At 61.2% G+C, this 12,885-nt stretch overlaps 6 protein-coding genes across 6 annotated transcripts in view; 3 read left to right on the top strand and 3 right to left on the bottom strand.

The window, feature by feature from the left end:
* Positions 1-1,729: 1,729 nt before the first annotated feature.
* Positions 1,730-3,810, bottom strand: RHTO_02824 (type 2 phosphatidic acid phosphatase beta; the record flags this gene model as incomplete). Its single annotated transcript, XM_016416497.1, has 12 exons — positions 1,730-2,003; positions 2,118-2,191; positions 2,257-2,298; positions 2,357-2,389; positions 2,451-2,495; positions 2,562-2,627; positions 2,738-2,865; positions 2,961-2,981; positions 3,090-3,241; positions 3,294-3,340; positions 3,404-3,489; positions 3,573-3,810. 12 exons carry the CDS (start codon positions 3,808-3,810, stop codon positions 1,730-1,732), a joined length of 1,206 nt encoding a protein of 401 aa, XP_016276216.1.
* Positions 3,811-4,190: 380 nt separating this feature from the next.
* Positions 4,191-5,787, bottom strand: RHTO_02823 (uncharacterized protein; the record flags this gene model as incomplete). The annotated part of the gene is made up of 6 exons (XM_016416496.1): positions 4,191-4,761; positions 4,819-4,904; positions 4,971-5,255; positions 5,322-5,494; positions 5,559-5,639; positions 5,709-5,787. 6 exons carry the CDS (start codon positions 5,785-5,787, stop codon positions 4,191-4,193), a joined length of 1,275 nt encoding a protein of 424 aa, XP_016276215.1.
* Positions 5,788-5,929: 142 nt separating this feature from the next.
* Positions 5,930-8,441, top strand: RHTO_02822 (nuclear control of ATPase protein; the record flags this gene model as incomplete). The annotated part of the gene is made up of 4 exons (XM_016416495.1): positions 5,930-6,455; positions 6,519-7,708; positions 7,785-8,050; positions 8,150-8,441. The coding sequence occupies 4 exons, from the start codon at positions 5,930-5,932 to the stop codon at positions 8,439-8,441; spliced, it is 2,274 nt and encodes a 757-aa protein (XP_016276214.1).
* Positions 8,442-8,716: 275 nt separating this feature from the next.
* On the bottom strand, positions 8,717-10,013 carry RHTO_02821 (RAS small monomeric GTPase Rab6; the record flags this gene model as incomplete). The annotated part of the gene is made up of 7 exons (XM_016416494.1): positions 8,717-8,778; positions 8,839-9,005; positions 9,062-9,173; positions 9,286-9,435; positions 9,503-9,540; positions 9,597-9,659; positions 9,715-10,013. The coding sequence occupies 7 exons, from the start codon at positions 10,011-10,013 to the stop codon at positions 8,717-8,719; spliced, it is 891 nt and encodes a 296-aa protein (XP_016276213.1).
* Positions 10,014-10,149: 136 nt separating this feature from the next.
* Positions 10,150-11,606, top strand: RHTO_02820 (type 2A phosphatase-associated protein 42; the record flags this gene model as incomplete). Its single annotated transcript, XM_016416493.1, has 4 exons — positions 10,150-10,254; positions 10,330-10,704; positions 10,763-11,520; positions 11,591-11,606. The coding sequence occupies 4 exons, from the start codon at positions 10,150-10,152 to the stop codon at positions 11,604-11,606; spliced, it is 1,254 nt and encodes a 417-aa protein (XP_016276212.1).
* Positions 11,607-12,064: 458 nt separating this feature from the next.
* Positions 12,065-12,885, top strand: part of RHTO_02819 (TB2/DP1/HVA22-related protein) — a gene marked incomplete at both ends in the record, with an annotated part of 1,417 nt that continues 596 nt past the window's right edge. Inside the window, 4 exons of the mRNA XM_016416492.1 lie at positions 12,065-12,093; positions 12,256-12,432; positions 12,541-12,604; positions 12,707-12,856. Coding sequence (XP_016276211.1) covers positions 12,065-12,093; positions 12,256-12,432; positions 12,541-12,604; positions 12,707-12,856 — 420 coding nt within the window. The remainder of the gene's footprint in view (positions 12,094-12,255; positions 12,433-12,540; positions 12,605-12,706; positions 12,857-12,885) is intronic.

The following is a 12,885-nucleotide window of genomic DNA, read 5'->3' as shown; positions in this document are numbered from 1 at the left end:
ACTCTGACTGCTTTTTGCACTGTCTAGCTACTCAGCCATCAAAAGAGTGCCCAAGGGGCCAAGTTGGAGGAAGAGTGAAAGGTGTGAGGGTGAAATGTCCGCGCAGAGTCCGCTGGCGAGCTGCTAAGCTGGCAGCCTTCGTGGCTTGTATCGCCAGTACAGGTGTGGCGCAGTGACTCCGCCCAAAGGTAGACTGCAAGTCAGAAGAGTTGGCAAACAGGCAGAGGTTGACAGGTTGCCTCACCCTGCCTGTGCGGACTGTCAGCTTGAGGCAGTCTCAGGACAATCAGAACGTCCTTCTGTCAGACCTGTGCTCAAGGCTTCACAGGCTGCGCATACCGCCTTGAGCAAGGAGACCCATCCCTTTGGTTGACCTTCCTAAGCGTGCAAACAGCCCCTCTCCTCCCCGCTAGGCGGCTTTCACTGTGACTTCAGCCTGCTCTGTGATGTTGAGAGCTTGGTAGTTGCACATACACTGCAGCGCTGCTGACTGCAGGCAATCTGGCCAGTCCTTCCACCTCCTCAGTTTTGATCCGCTGCCGATGCTTTGCTTGTGGATGCCTTCCGCCCCAGTTGCGCAAGTACGCATTGTCAGGAACCCTCAAAACTTTGGGGGAGCCAGCACAAGTACACCGCAGCATAGGCTTTTCCCTTTGCCCCGAGCCTCGGAGGCAAACAAGGCTTAAGCAATGTGCTGGTCTGCCAGGGCTCTGAGCACAGCAAGTACATCTGTATGCACACGAGGAGAAGCACCGGAAGACTTTCTGGCAGAGCCAGCAAGGTCCGCCGCCTCCTTCTCCCATCACCTCCTCATCGGCTCACCCGCCAAACTCGCTAACGTGATATAGTTGCACACCCGGCCGACGGCAGGCAGGACACCTCGGGCGTTTTACGCCCTCGATAGCTCAGTTGGAAGAGCGTGGGACTGTAATTGGTTCTCTATTCGGTTGTGTATCCCAAGGTCACCGGTTCGATCCCGGTTCGAGGGAGTCCATTTTCTTTTTCCCTCCCCGTGCCCTTGCTGGCTGCCACAGACTTGCTTTTGCTCGGGGAGAGTCTGTCGACAAGGCCTGCGCATCCCCTGCCCCGGGCGAGCGCCAAAATGCCATTCTGCTCCTCTCCCTTCTCCCAGCAGGTCTCTCTCGCCCGCTTTACTACGCCTACCCAGCAAAAAGCCATTGGCGTCCTCGGACAGGTTCGAACTGTCGACCTCCTGATGTGCCATGTCTTTCCAAACAGTGCACTGAATCCGCAAGCGAGATCCATTAGGCTGACTTTGCAACAAGTCCTTTTGTGCCGCCGTACGAGGGCGGGCTGAGAAGAGTAACAGTCAGACGCTCTAACCAACTGAGCTACGAAGACGGTGCAATAACGCTTCGTCAGTAGGCCTGGCGGTCCAAGACACGCGGACGTTGCCAGAGGGAGGAGAGCGGGAAGAGCAAGGCTGTGGCCGAGGCGGGATGGTCAGACGAGGCAAGGCTAGCTCTGAGAAATGCCGGAAGCTTCCTGGAGGCAGCATCAGCAGGATGGCACCGACGAGGAAGCGAAGCGAGAACTGGCCTTCCCAATTCCGCCTCTCCTCCCGCCTTCGAAAGCGACGGTCGCGCGCGAACCGTATATGTCGATACAGGCGTCATTAGGTGTCGTGTAGTTCAGTGTGGGAGGCAAAGAAAGCGGTGGAAGAGGTACAGGGAAGTCAGATCCACCCGAGCCAGTCCCCTCCTCTTCCTCACACCATCCTCTCCGCCCTTCCCATCCCGCTCCCAACCGCACCCTTGACCGCATCTCCCGGCGCACCCTGCACACCCGCTCCTCCCATCCCACCCGCCTCCCTCCATTGACCCGCAAAGACCGGCACGCCGCCGTCCCGCGCTTGGCCGTTGACCGCTTCGAGGGTGTAGGGGAAGCGAGGGGTGGAGTGGGCGTTGTGGTGGGCGGGGGAGGAGGGAGGGGTGCGAGGGAGGGGAAGGTGGTTGAAGCGGAAGTCGAGGATGGAGGCGTAGCTGCGGGTTGCACAACATGTCAGTCTCATGCGAGCGCGTCGCGGACGAGCCTTGGTCGTCCTGACAAGACGAATCAAAGCAAGAAGGTGTGGCGAGAGAGCTGCCGAGACTCACGACATGCGGTACGCAGCGAGCGCGCAACTGCTGCCGATCAAGCCTCCAACGAGGACGTCGTACCAGTGGTGGAACTGCACATTGCTCTCACCAGCGTCAGATCACGTTGCTGAGAGCCCCGGTAAGCGGGGGAACGCACCTCATCGATCGTGAGCGAGCCGGAGATGAGGAAGGCGCCGAGCTGCAGAGGCGACGAGTCAGCTGAGCACGATGCGTCAAGGGCCTGAATGCAGGCGCACGAGAGGCGCAAAGAAGGCGATCATCTTCCAGAACTGTAGTAACGGAGGGAGGTTAGCGAGCAAGTCGAGACGAGAAAAAGCGGAGAGGGCGAACATGAGGGCGGTAGTCGGAGAAGACCTTGAGCTTGCCGTTGAGGTACTGCGAAATGACAAGGGTCAGCGGATGCTTTGAGGGCGGAGAGGCGGAGATAATTGCGAGATTCACGAGCGAAAGGAAGAGCAAGCCTGCCCAGGCCGCCGTCGAGTGTCCGGACGGCATCGACTCGAGCGACTAGGCAATGGAGAGATGGGTCAGCCCACCAGTTCGACCACAAGAGCGCGGAGTAGATCTGCTCAAGCAGCGCTGCCCTCCCGCCTGTCACGCAAAGGAAGGCGACTCACATCATTGATCTCCTTCGCGTCTCCTGTACACACGCTCCGATCGAACATGATGTTCTGGAAGCCTGCACCGACCATGCCCGCGGGGATGACGGGCTTGCAGACGGCGAGGAAGTGCGGGCGGAGACCGCCTGTGCGAGCGGGAGAAACGCAGGTCAGTCACGAGCGTTCGCCGAGGGAAGGAAGGCCGGGTGCGAGGGAGGAGAGGAGGAGGTCGGGAGCGTACCGATGAGCCACTTGATGAAGACTGCAAACGGAAGAAGAGGGAGTTTGGGAAGGTCAGGTCCGCTCGTCTCGTCAGGCCGTCGTTGGCGCTTTCAACTGGAGAGAGAAGTCTACCAGGAATCGGACGCACCTTGAAAGCAAGCCGCCGTAATCAGCGAATACAACACTCCAAACGTCGCCGTGTTCAAGTCCTCGAAGCATCGGACCCTGATCTGGACGAGGAGGAAGCTGACGAAGGGCACGAAGAAGGCGATCATAGCAGCGGCCCAGATGGGGATGATGCTGCGAGGCCAAGACGTCAGTGGAGAAGGGGATGAAGGAGGGAAGGACGAACTTTTTGCGGAGCGGGTAGGCGACTTCCGGATAGACGATCTCGCCGTCCTGCGCGGAGCAATCCACATGAGCTCGTAGCCCTCACAGGCAGAGGTAGAAGCAGGGACGCACCGAGGGCGTGATGGGGAAGTTGCGAGTTGGCGCAGGGTCAGCGAAGTAAACGCCCAATCCGACAGCTCCAATCGCCGCCATTGTCACTGCAAGCGTCTCCGACACACATCAGCTCCGTCCTTCGAGAGAGTCCAGGGGACAGCTGAAGGACGCAAGTCGTCGAACTCACGCAAGTCCACCCAGTACATCTTGAACCACTCTCCCACGCTCGGACGCTGATAAATCCACGCCCTGCCCGCTCCATTCTGGTCTCCGACATCCACTCCCGAAGCTCCAGCAGCTCCGGTAGCGTTGTTGATGGGATGCGTAGATCCAGCGGGGGAGTCGGGACCGGTGTGCGACTGAAGGGGCTTCTCGTGAGTCGTTGTGGTGGGCTGCGCAGCGTCAGAGTGGTTGAAAAGAGGCATAGCGGGCGTCGGCTTCTCCTGCGAAGCGCTGCGGACGGTGCGAGAGACGAGGGCAGGAAGAGAGAAAGAGCAGCGGCTCCCTTTGGAGCTCTCACAAAGGCTTGGCAACGTGGACGTTACGTGCGTAAAATAGTCTTTCACGCTGACTGTGAGTGACGCGGGTTTGCGCAGCGGGAGAAGGATGTGGGATGAAAGGAAGGCGGTCACTCGAAATTCGCAAGTGGACCTCCTCTCTCTCTTTGTCTGGCTCAAAGTCCGGGATGTCCGGGCATCTCGAGGCTGATGCGAACGAGTGTTGCCTTGCAAGAGAACGATGCAGGTTATACGAGCCGGGATGCGGTTCACGAGGGGTTAGAACGACGCTTTGAGGACAAGCCGCCTCAATCCTCGTCGTCGTCAAACTCGTCTTCCTCCTCTTCATCCTCGTCCTCTTCCTCCTCCCACTCCCCCTCCTCTTCCTCCCCCTCCACTCCAGCCCTAAACCTAACCCACCCTCCCCTCCCTCCTCCCAATCCCAAAACGCGTCCCAACCTCCCTACCCAAGGAAGCGGCATCTGTCCCGTCCCGACCGCCCATCCAACGACACCCACCGCACAGACAGCGAAGAACGTATAGCGTTTTCGGCGGAATGCGAGGTCGGATTTGGAGAGTGGAGGGGTGGAGGAAAGGGGTTTGCCGGAGCGGGTGAGGCGGGGCGAGAAGGGCAAGGGGAGGGGGAAGAGCGCTTTTAGTGCGCCTGAGAGGGAGGAAGTGAGTGAGGAAGAGGTGGGTGAACGAGTTGGGGGAAGGGGAAGCGAGTCGGAGGACCAGAGTGTGCGGCGGAGGAGGGCGGTGTGCGTCCAGAGGCGGGGGAAGGAGGCGTTGATTAGGTCTGCGAGGATGGGCGTTGGGAGGGGGAGGTAGAGCACGAGAGAGAGGAGCGAGGAGAGGTGGGCGTCGAGAGGCGAAGGGCTGCGGAAGAACGAGGGTTAGACGGGGTAGATTTGGAAGGGAAGACTGTGAACTCACGAGGGCGACGAGAAGAAGAACGGCGTCGAGGACGCAGCCAGCGTCGACTCGAGCGCCGTGAATACCTGTCGTGCGGCCGAGACGATCTGCGAGCGCGTGCGATTTCCGTTATTCCCGCACAGCCGAAACGCAGACACATCCGCACGACGCACCTTCCCCTCGCCAAACGTCTTCTTCATCCTCTCCTTCCCCTCCCTCCTCTCCTCCTCCTTGCGTTCCCTAATCCCCTCCAAGCCCGTCTCAAGCAACGCCTTCTTCCTCCTCCTCTCGTCCTCGGCCTCTTTCTCTGCCTCCCCGCCGAGTCCCCACCAGTCTGGGTGGAGGGCGTCGACTTGGGTGCGAGCTGAGGCGCGGAGGGCGTTCGGGCGGTAGAAGGCGGTAGGCCAGGGGAGGGAAGGGACGAGGAGGGAGCGGATGAAGAGCCAGTTTTGCGGCAGCTGCGGGGCGCAAATGGCCGCGGGGTCAGTCCGGCTGGCTTTGACGCATAGGAGAACTGAACGCACCGAGTAGAGCGAGTGCAGGACGAGCGGGAGGACGGTCGTGTCGAGCAACGTCTGGAACGCCTTTGCGTCGCCGTTCGTGGCCCCACTGCCCTGCTCATTCTGCTGTAGCAAGTGCGCGAGGATGGCTGATCCTGCAAAGGTGTCTGGTCCGCGCTTGAGGAAGTGCAGTGAGCCTGTGGACGAGTCCGAGGGGGGTCAGTCGTTCTCCGAGGTCCGGAGGGAGAGTGAGCGGCTGACCCGAGGGCGAGAGACCAGGGTCTGAGCAGTGCACGAGAGTCCATTCTCCTGGACACAACAGCTGGAGATACGATGCTGCGACTGTTGCGGAGCGAGAGGGTGAGTCCTGCGAGATGAGGACGAGGACGAGGAGGAGGAGAGGGAGCGCACCGAGCGAGTGAGGGTCGAGCGATGCGAGGTCGTGTGTGTGTGAGCCTGGCAAGCAGTGCAGCTCGTACGCTCCAGCCATTCTACGACAGCAGCACACCCACTCGTCCACTGCCAACCCTCGTCGCCGTCACTTCTCTCGAGGAGCCATTAACCTCGAACACAGCTTGCTCGTGTATTGACTGGCTAGAAAGGGCTCACTGGGACTCGCACGGCACACGGCAATGTCGTCCTACGCGGCAGACTTCACCGCTCACCTCGCCGGCGCACTCTCGCACATCGCACCCTCCTTCGTCCATCCCTCGCCCTCGTCCTCTTCGACCAACCTCGCAGCGCAGGCCACACAGTCTCACGAAGATGCAGTCGACGCGAGGGAACAGGAGATGCGGGCCATCCTCGCCAAACTGCGGCCCTCCTCTTCCTCCTCGTCGCAAAGTGGGGCTGCATCCACTGCATCCGCCTCGTCCTCCCTCTCTGGGCGCAAGTCTCACTCGCCAGCGCACTTGAAACCATCCCATCTCGCCCACCTCGTCGACGCGGCTTTCCCGCCCTTCCAAGGCCAGGCGTCCACCCCTCTCTCGCCGCAAATCGAGACGGTCGAGCTCGTCACGCTCGCACAGTTGACGATCGCGACGTATGGAGTGGTGCTGAGGGTGCTGATGGACGAGGCGAACGAGCTCGAGCGGCATGACGAGTATTGGGCGGCGGTCGAGAGCGAGGCGTGGAATACGGCGCTCTACCTCGTGCAGTGTGCGACTCTCTCTTTCTTTCTCAGCTCAGAGGACGAGCTGACGAAGCTTCAACGTCCCGCAGCCACCCCCGTCCGCGCCTTCTCGCTCGCCAACGTCACCCTCACCCGCCTCCGCCAACTCATGTCCGGCACGCTCCGCACAACCGAATCCTCCCCTCCCTCCCTCCTCCACCTGACAACCTGGCGCCGTGCGCTCCCGCCCTCGCTCTTCCTCACCTCTGTATTCCCGCACCTCACGGGCGGATCAAGCGGCCTCCCTTCGCTCGAGGACCTCTCGCGCGCAGAACTCGATCCCGAACCTACTTCTCCCTCTCCCTCCTTCACCACCCCTCAATCCTCATCCAACGCACTGTCTTTCTCTCGCGCCACGAAGTTAGGCCGGAAGACAGCCCGCTCACTCCTCTTCCTCACGCTCTCCCCCCTCTCCTTGACGCGTGACGAAGTCGCGACCTACCGCACCAAGATCCGCGACGAGAGGGACGAATTGGCGAGACGGATTGGAGAGTTGACGCTCCGCGCGCAGGAGAGTGAGGTGGGCGAGCTGCTCGAGGAGGGCAGGGGAAAGAGGGGCGTCAAGAGGGAGTTGAGGAAGAAGCCGGGGCTTGCGCAGCTCTTCTCTGTTTCGAGGCAAGGAGCGAAGGAGGGACAAGTCGAGTTGGGCTTGGAGGATGTGAGGCAGGCGACGTGGCAGACGTTGATCCACCTCGACTCAGTCCTTACGCCCTCCTCTGCCGCACCACGGATGTCCTCGACGCCGAGTCCGCCGGCAACACCAGCCGACCTCGCCCACTCGCTCTCGTACCTCCTGAACCAGACTCTGCCCGCCCACTCGCGCGCTTTCGGCCAGACGTCCCTCCTCCTCTCTCCGCCAGGCTTCTGGACCCGCTCCTGGCCTTACCTCCTCTCCATCCCTCTCCTCTCATCCCTCGTCGCGAGGGCAGTCTACAACCACCGTCTCACGCTGCACCAATACGCCCTCGACGCAGCCTCGACCATCAAAGGCTTCCTCTTCGACTGGGTCCTCGAGCCAGTCCGGAAGATCCTCGATACCCTTCGCGGCGGATCAGCAGACGAAGTTGCCCTTATGGGCCGCGAGAGTCTGAGGAGCGATTTGGAGAGCTTGGAGAGGATGGTCGTGGATTTCGCGAGGGATGAGTGGGGGTTGAGTGGGAGGGAGACGGACGAGTTGGCGAGGAAAGTTAGGGTGGGCGATTTGACCGAGGTATTGAAGGTGTGGGAGGAGGACATCAAGGTGCGCGATTCGAATCGCTCTCGCTCGTCTGCTTCTTGGGACTGACGAGCTAACGCGCACCTCCCTTCGCACACAGTCACCCATCAAATCCACCCTCCGTGGCTCTCTAATCCGCACCCTCCTGATCCAAGTCCAAAAAGTCAAAGTCGACGTCGCGCTGGCCACCTCGGGCATCGAAAAGATGCTCAAGTCCCAACAGTTGACGTTTGCGTTTGTCGGTGTCGCTCCGAGTATGCTTGTGCTTGCGCTGGTGGGCAGGTGGCTTAGGGGGTTGGTTAGGCGCGATAGGGGCAGTGGGAAGAAGAGGAGGGAGGAGAAGAAGAGGTGTTGGTTGGTGGTCAGGTGCGTCAGAGCTCTCCCATTTCCTGCTCGCGGATGTCTTACGGGACTGCATGTGAGCTTTTCGATTGGGAGAGTGTTTCTAACGGTCGCTTCCAACAGGCAACTCGACATCCTCCTCTCCTCTCGCTCTTCCTCCTCCTCCGCCTCCGACTCCACCTCCGCCGCCCAAACCCAAGGCCACCTCCTCCTCTCCCTCTCGCGTCTCCGCTCGCACACCTCCACCCCCTCCTTCCCCTCGCACGACACCCAGCTACTCGCTTCTTTCCTCGCGGATATCCGTGCGCTGGAGGAGAGGGGCGCGAGAGCGGTAGAGGGCGAGAGGAGGGAGTTGGTTGGACGGGTGAGGGAGTGGGCGAGGGCGTTGAGGTGGGATGAGGGGATTCGCGTGTAGAGTTTGGCTCGCCCAGGATAGAATTGCGATGTGAGACGGTACGCCGAGTGACTGGGAGTGTGACACGGGAATTGGATTCCGTAGGAACAGCGAGCAGACGACATACGGCGCGGGATTAGATAGGACCGGGGACGAGAGGCACGAGAGCACCGCCGAGGGGAGAAGGAAAAGGCAAAGGGGCGACTTCTAGCGAGGTACAAGGGGACGATGCGACGACACAACTGCAAAGTGGGAATAGGCGAGGCTGTAACGGAACTGGGTAGAGGGAAGCGCGCTCAGCACGAGCAGCCGCCTTCGTTGCCGGTCGTGTTTGTCGGGGTGACCGAGACGTCGATCACTGCGCGCAACGAGCCCATCAGCAGTCATTCTCACCGCAGAAGAAGGAAGCCGAACGCACTTTGGTTCGCCCCGCCCTGACCCTCACCCTCCCTCTCCATCCCGGGCAGCGCCTGCGCAATCTTGCGGAACAGCGTCTTGACATTGTGACCCGCCTTTGCCGACGTCTCGATGAACATGACGTTGAGCTCCTTGGCCTTCTGCTCAGCCTCGTCCGTCGTCACTTGCCTGTTGCGTTCAGCCGGGTCAGCGGGAGAAGGGAGAGCGGGGAGGAAGGGACGGACCGCTTGTCGTTCAAGTCGGTCTTGTTACCGACCAGGACAATGATGACGTCGTTGCCTCGCTCGGAGCGGACGTCGTCAACCCACTTGCTCGTGTTCATGAACGACGTGCGGTCTGCGGGCGAGAGGATGAGCTAGTCAGCGACCACGGTCCCAGTCAACTAAGGCTCAACCTGCACAGACTGCACAGGCGGACGCCACAGACGGAAGCGAGATCGCCAACGCACTCGTGATGTCGTAGACGACGACCGCCACGCTCGAATCGCGAATGTAGCTGGGAATCAAGCTCCGGAAGCGCTCCTGTCCCGCCGTGTCCCACAGCTGAAGTCGAACGGTACGGTCTTCGAGGTACATGGTCTTGGAGAGGAAGTCGATGCCTGGAGAGCGAGAGGGACGAGGTCAGCACCTGCAAGTGGGGGAGTAATGAGGAAGAGCGAGACGAACCGATAGTCGCTTGGTAGGTGTTGTCAAAAGTGTCGTACCTGCACATTGCGAGCGTCAGTACGGCACCAGGGAGAGCAGAGCCGGCTGGACGCACATGAAGCGGGTGATGAGCGAGGTTTTGCCGACACTCTGTTCGCCGAGGAAGACGAGCTTGAACCTGCGTCAAAGAACGTCAGCATCATGTACCACCGTGATCAGAGAGCTGCACGCACTTCTTGAGCGCCGCATGGGCAAACTCGCTCGTCGCGGGAGCAGCACTCGTCGTCGCCGGAGCAGCGGGGGTCGTAGCGACAGCAGCAGCGGGTGCGGGCGTCTCTGTCGTCGCGGCAGGTGCACTGTCCTCCTCCTTGTTCTCCTGCTGCGCCCCCCCAGCGTCCTGCGCCTCCTCAGCCACCGTCTCCGGAGCTCCAGCGTCTCCCTCGTGAGCGGGCGCGGCGGCGTCGACGGGGGTCGATTCGGCGACCGGCTCGTTGTCGGATGCGTCGACTGCGGTCTCTGGCTCGTTGCTCATCCTGTCAGCTGGCCGTCGAGCGGTGAGCGGTGTGGTCGAGAAGCGGGATGGCGGGGAGGCAACGGGTTCATCAGGTCGACATCGCTCACAACGCTCTGTTGGGCTGGGTGGGACTCAGACCGCTAGGATTACAGCTATGCAGGGCTCGGACGAACTCTCGCTCGGGCAGCTCCTCTCGCGCTCTCTCCGCAACGCAGACAAGTGCGCCAACGCTCCCGCGCCCAACGACCACGCAGTGCAGGTGCGTACAGCTCAAGAGCTTGTAAGAGACTGTCTCTATCGATCGAGCTGACCGCCAAACTCGCTCGTTGCGCAGACCCTCATCACCCAGACCCTCTCGGACCTGACACTCTGCGCATCCCTCATCTCTCACCTCGGGATCCTCTCGCCCAACGAAACAGTCGACGACATCTCGACCCGCAATCTGCGCTGTGTCCTCGTTCCCGCCTTGCAAGGCCAACTCGCTCTCCTCGTGCGGACGAAAGGCGGCGTCGAGCGGCTCGAATGGCTGAACAGGGCGAAAGGGTACTTGAGGGCGTTTGTGGAGGACGTTGAGAAGTACGAGGTTGTCGGAGAAGAGAGGAGGGGCGTGTTGAGGGGCCCGGGGGCGGCGGAGATGGATCCGTCGAGGAGGAGGGCTGGCAAGATTGCCCAGTTCAAGATGGAGAAGGAGATCAAGACCACGCTCGAGGTGCGCACATTGTCGCTATGGCTTTCCGAGACGATGTCGACGTCTGTTATGCCCGCAGGAACTCCGCACGCGCCGACGGAAACGCCGAACTCGCGGTTCTGCCCTTCGCGTCTCGTCCAGCTCCTCCTCTTCGTCTTCCTCAGCCCCCGCACCGACTGAAGAACTCGACGACTACCCCTCCTCATCAGACGACGAAGACGCAACCGAATCCGTCGCGCGACCCCTACTCCTCAACCTCCTCACACTGCACTATATCCGCTCGCACGCCGAGCTGGGCAGTATCGAGCAAGAGATCGAGATCGTCGACCATGGGATGAAGATGAGTGAGATCCCGAGCCAGGGACCGGGGACGGCGGCGGGACTGAATGGCGACAAGCGGATTGCGCATACGGGCGAGAAGGAGAAGGATGAGGAGGAGAGCCGGTGGAGGCTTGATCGGCTGCCGGAGAAGGACGCGGGACCGGTGCTGTCGCCTGATGGCAAAGTTCTGCGACCGTTCACCATCCTCCCCTCGACTTCATCCACAGACGCCCTCTCGACTCGCCTGCGCCTCCAGTCGGAGATCTTCCGCCCCTCGCACCGCTTGCCAACGATGACGATCGACGAGTTCCTCGAGCAAGAGCAAGAGCGAGGGAACGTCTTGCAGGGCGGGGGGCCGAAGACGAGCGACGAAGTTGAGCAGGCGAGGAAGGACGAGGCGGCGGAGGAGGGCGAGGACGATACGGCTGCGGGCTATGCGCGCGAGGAGGCGGGCTTGAGGAAGAAGAGGGAGTGGGACGACTATACGGATCAGCATCGCAAGGGCGAGGGGAACATGTGCGTTCGCCCGCCGCTTTCCCTCTCTCTGTCGCCGCTCTTGCTGACGCCCTTCGCCTGCCATCCGCAGGATGAACCGAGGGTGAGGCACAGCCTCCTGAGAGGCACTTTGCACGGGTCAGCCATCGAGCCGACAGCAATTTCTTGCAAGATGAGCGACTCGCCCTTCCCTCACTCGCGTCTCGCACTGCCCCGCTTGCTCGACCGCTGTTGCGCTTTATTGTTGCTTCAGAAACCGAGACCAGCAGAGCAGAGAGAGCACCGTTCGAGTTTGCCAGGTGACCCCCGTTCAGAGGAGTCCTGGGAGACCTCGGCAGGGTTGCGACGCTCTTGCTCTTCTTCACTCGCCTCGTCCGTCGCTGGACTTGCTTTGCACACTCGCAGAGACCACCAGCTTGGCTTGCACACCGCGCTCTAGCGCCACGCAGCCGGCGCGCCCTCACGAGACCCACCCCCCGCTTCATCAGTTCGTCTCCACCTCGCGCGACACACCGCACGACACACCGCTTCCCAGGTAGCGCAGATTCGCTGGAACGCTGGCAAGATGTTCTACTACCTGTGCAAGGTCGTCTGGTGCGTGATCGTCCTCTTTCGACGGAGTGATGTCCGCTTGTAGTCCAGGCGACGAGGGGACGGAAGTTGTGTCGGGGTCAGAGGGCGACTGGACCTGCTCGCTGACACCAGCATTCAAGTTCTTGCCCCATTGTCGCTGACGGTTCCCGCTCACCGTCGCAGCACCACCTCCTCAATCCTCTATCCCCTCTTCGCATCGTACAAGGCCCTCCGCCCTCCGCAATCCGTCGGCCGGTCGCAGCAGGAACAACACGAGCAGATGGAGAGGTGGCTCATGTTTTGGTGCGTCATGGCGGGCGTGTGGGTGTGGGAGGACTGGGCTGAGTGGAGCGTGAGATGGTGAGTCGCTCGTTTGGCTTTCACGCATCTGCGTGCTAGGTACTGCTTGAGCAGTGCCTCCACGTTGTGAGGCGAAGAAGGGGCAGCTCACGATGGTTTTGTTTCCAGGTTCCCGTTCTATCACGAGGTCAAGACGCTCGCGATCCTCTGGCTCGTGCTCCCTCAAGTCCAGGTCAGTCTTCCGGCCATCTTTGACGCACATGGCGATTCGAACGAGCTGTCGCATGCTAGGGCGAGTCCGACTTGTACTGACACCAGACTCGCCATCACACAGGGTGCCAGCTACATCTACATCAACTACCTCTCGCCCTTCCTGACCGCCCACGAAGCCGACATCGACGCCGCCCTCTCCGACGCCCGCTCTTCCGCCACCCGCATGGGCCTCAACTACCTCCAGCTCGCTCTCCGCAAACTCCGCGCCGCCGTCCTCGGCTCCTTCCTTGCCGAACAAGA

Source organism: Rhodotorula toruloides, assembly GCF_000320785.1.
Source record: "Rhodotorula toruloides NP11 unplaced genomic scaffold Scaffold2, whole genome shotgun sequence".
In the NCBI taxonomy this organism is placed as follows: Eukaryota; Fungi; Basidiomycota; class Microbotryomycetes; order Sporidiobolales; family Sporidiobolaceae; genus Rhodotorula; species Rhodotorula toruloides.
This window is presented reverse-complemented; position numbering and strand designations above follow the sequence as displayed.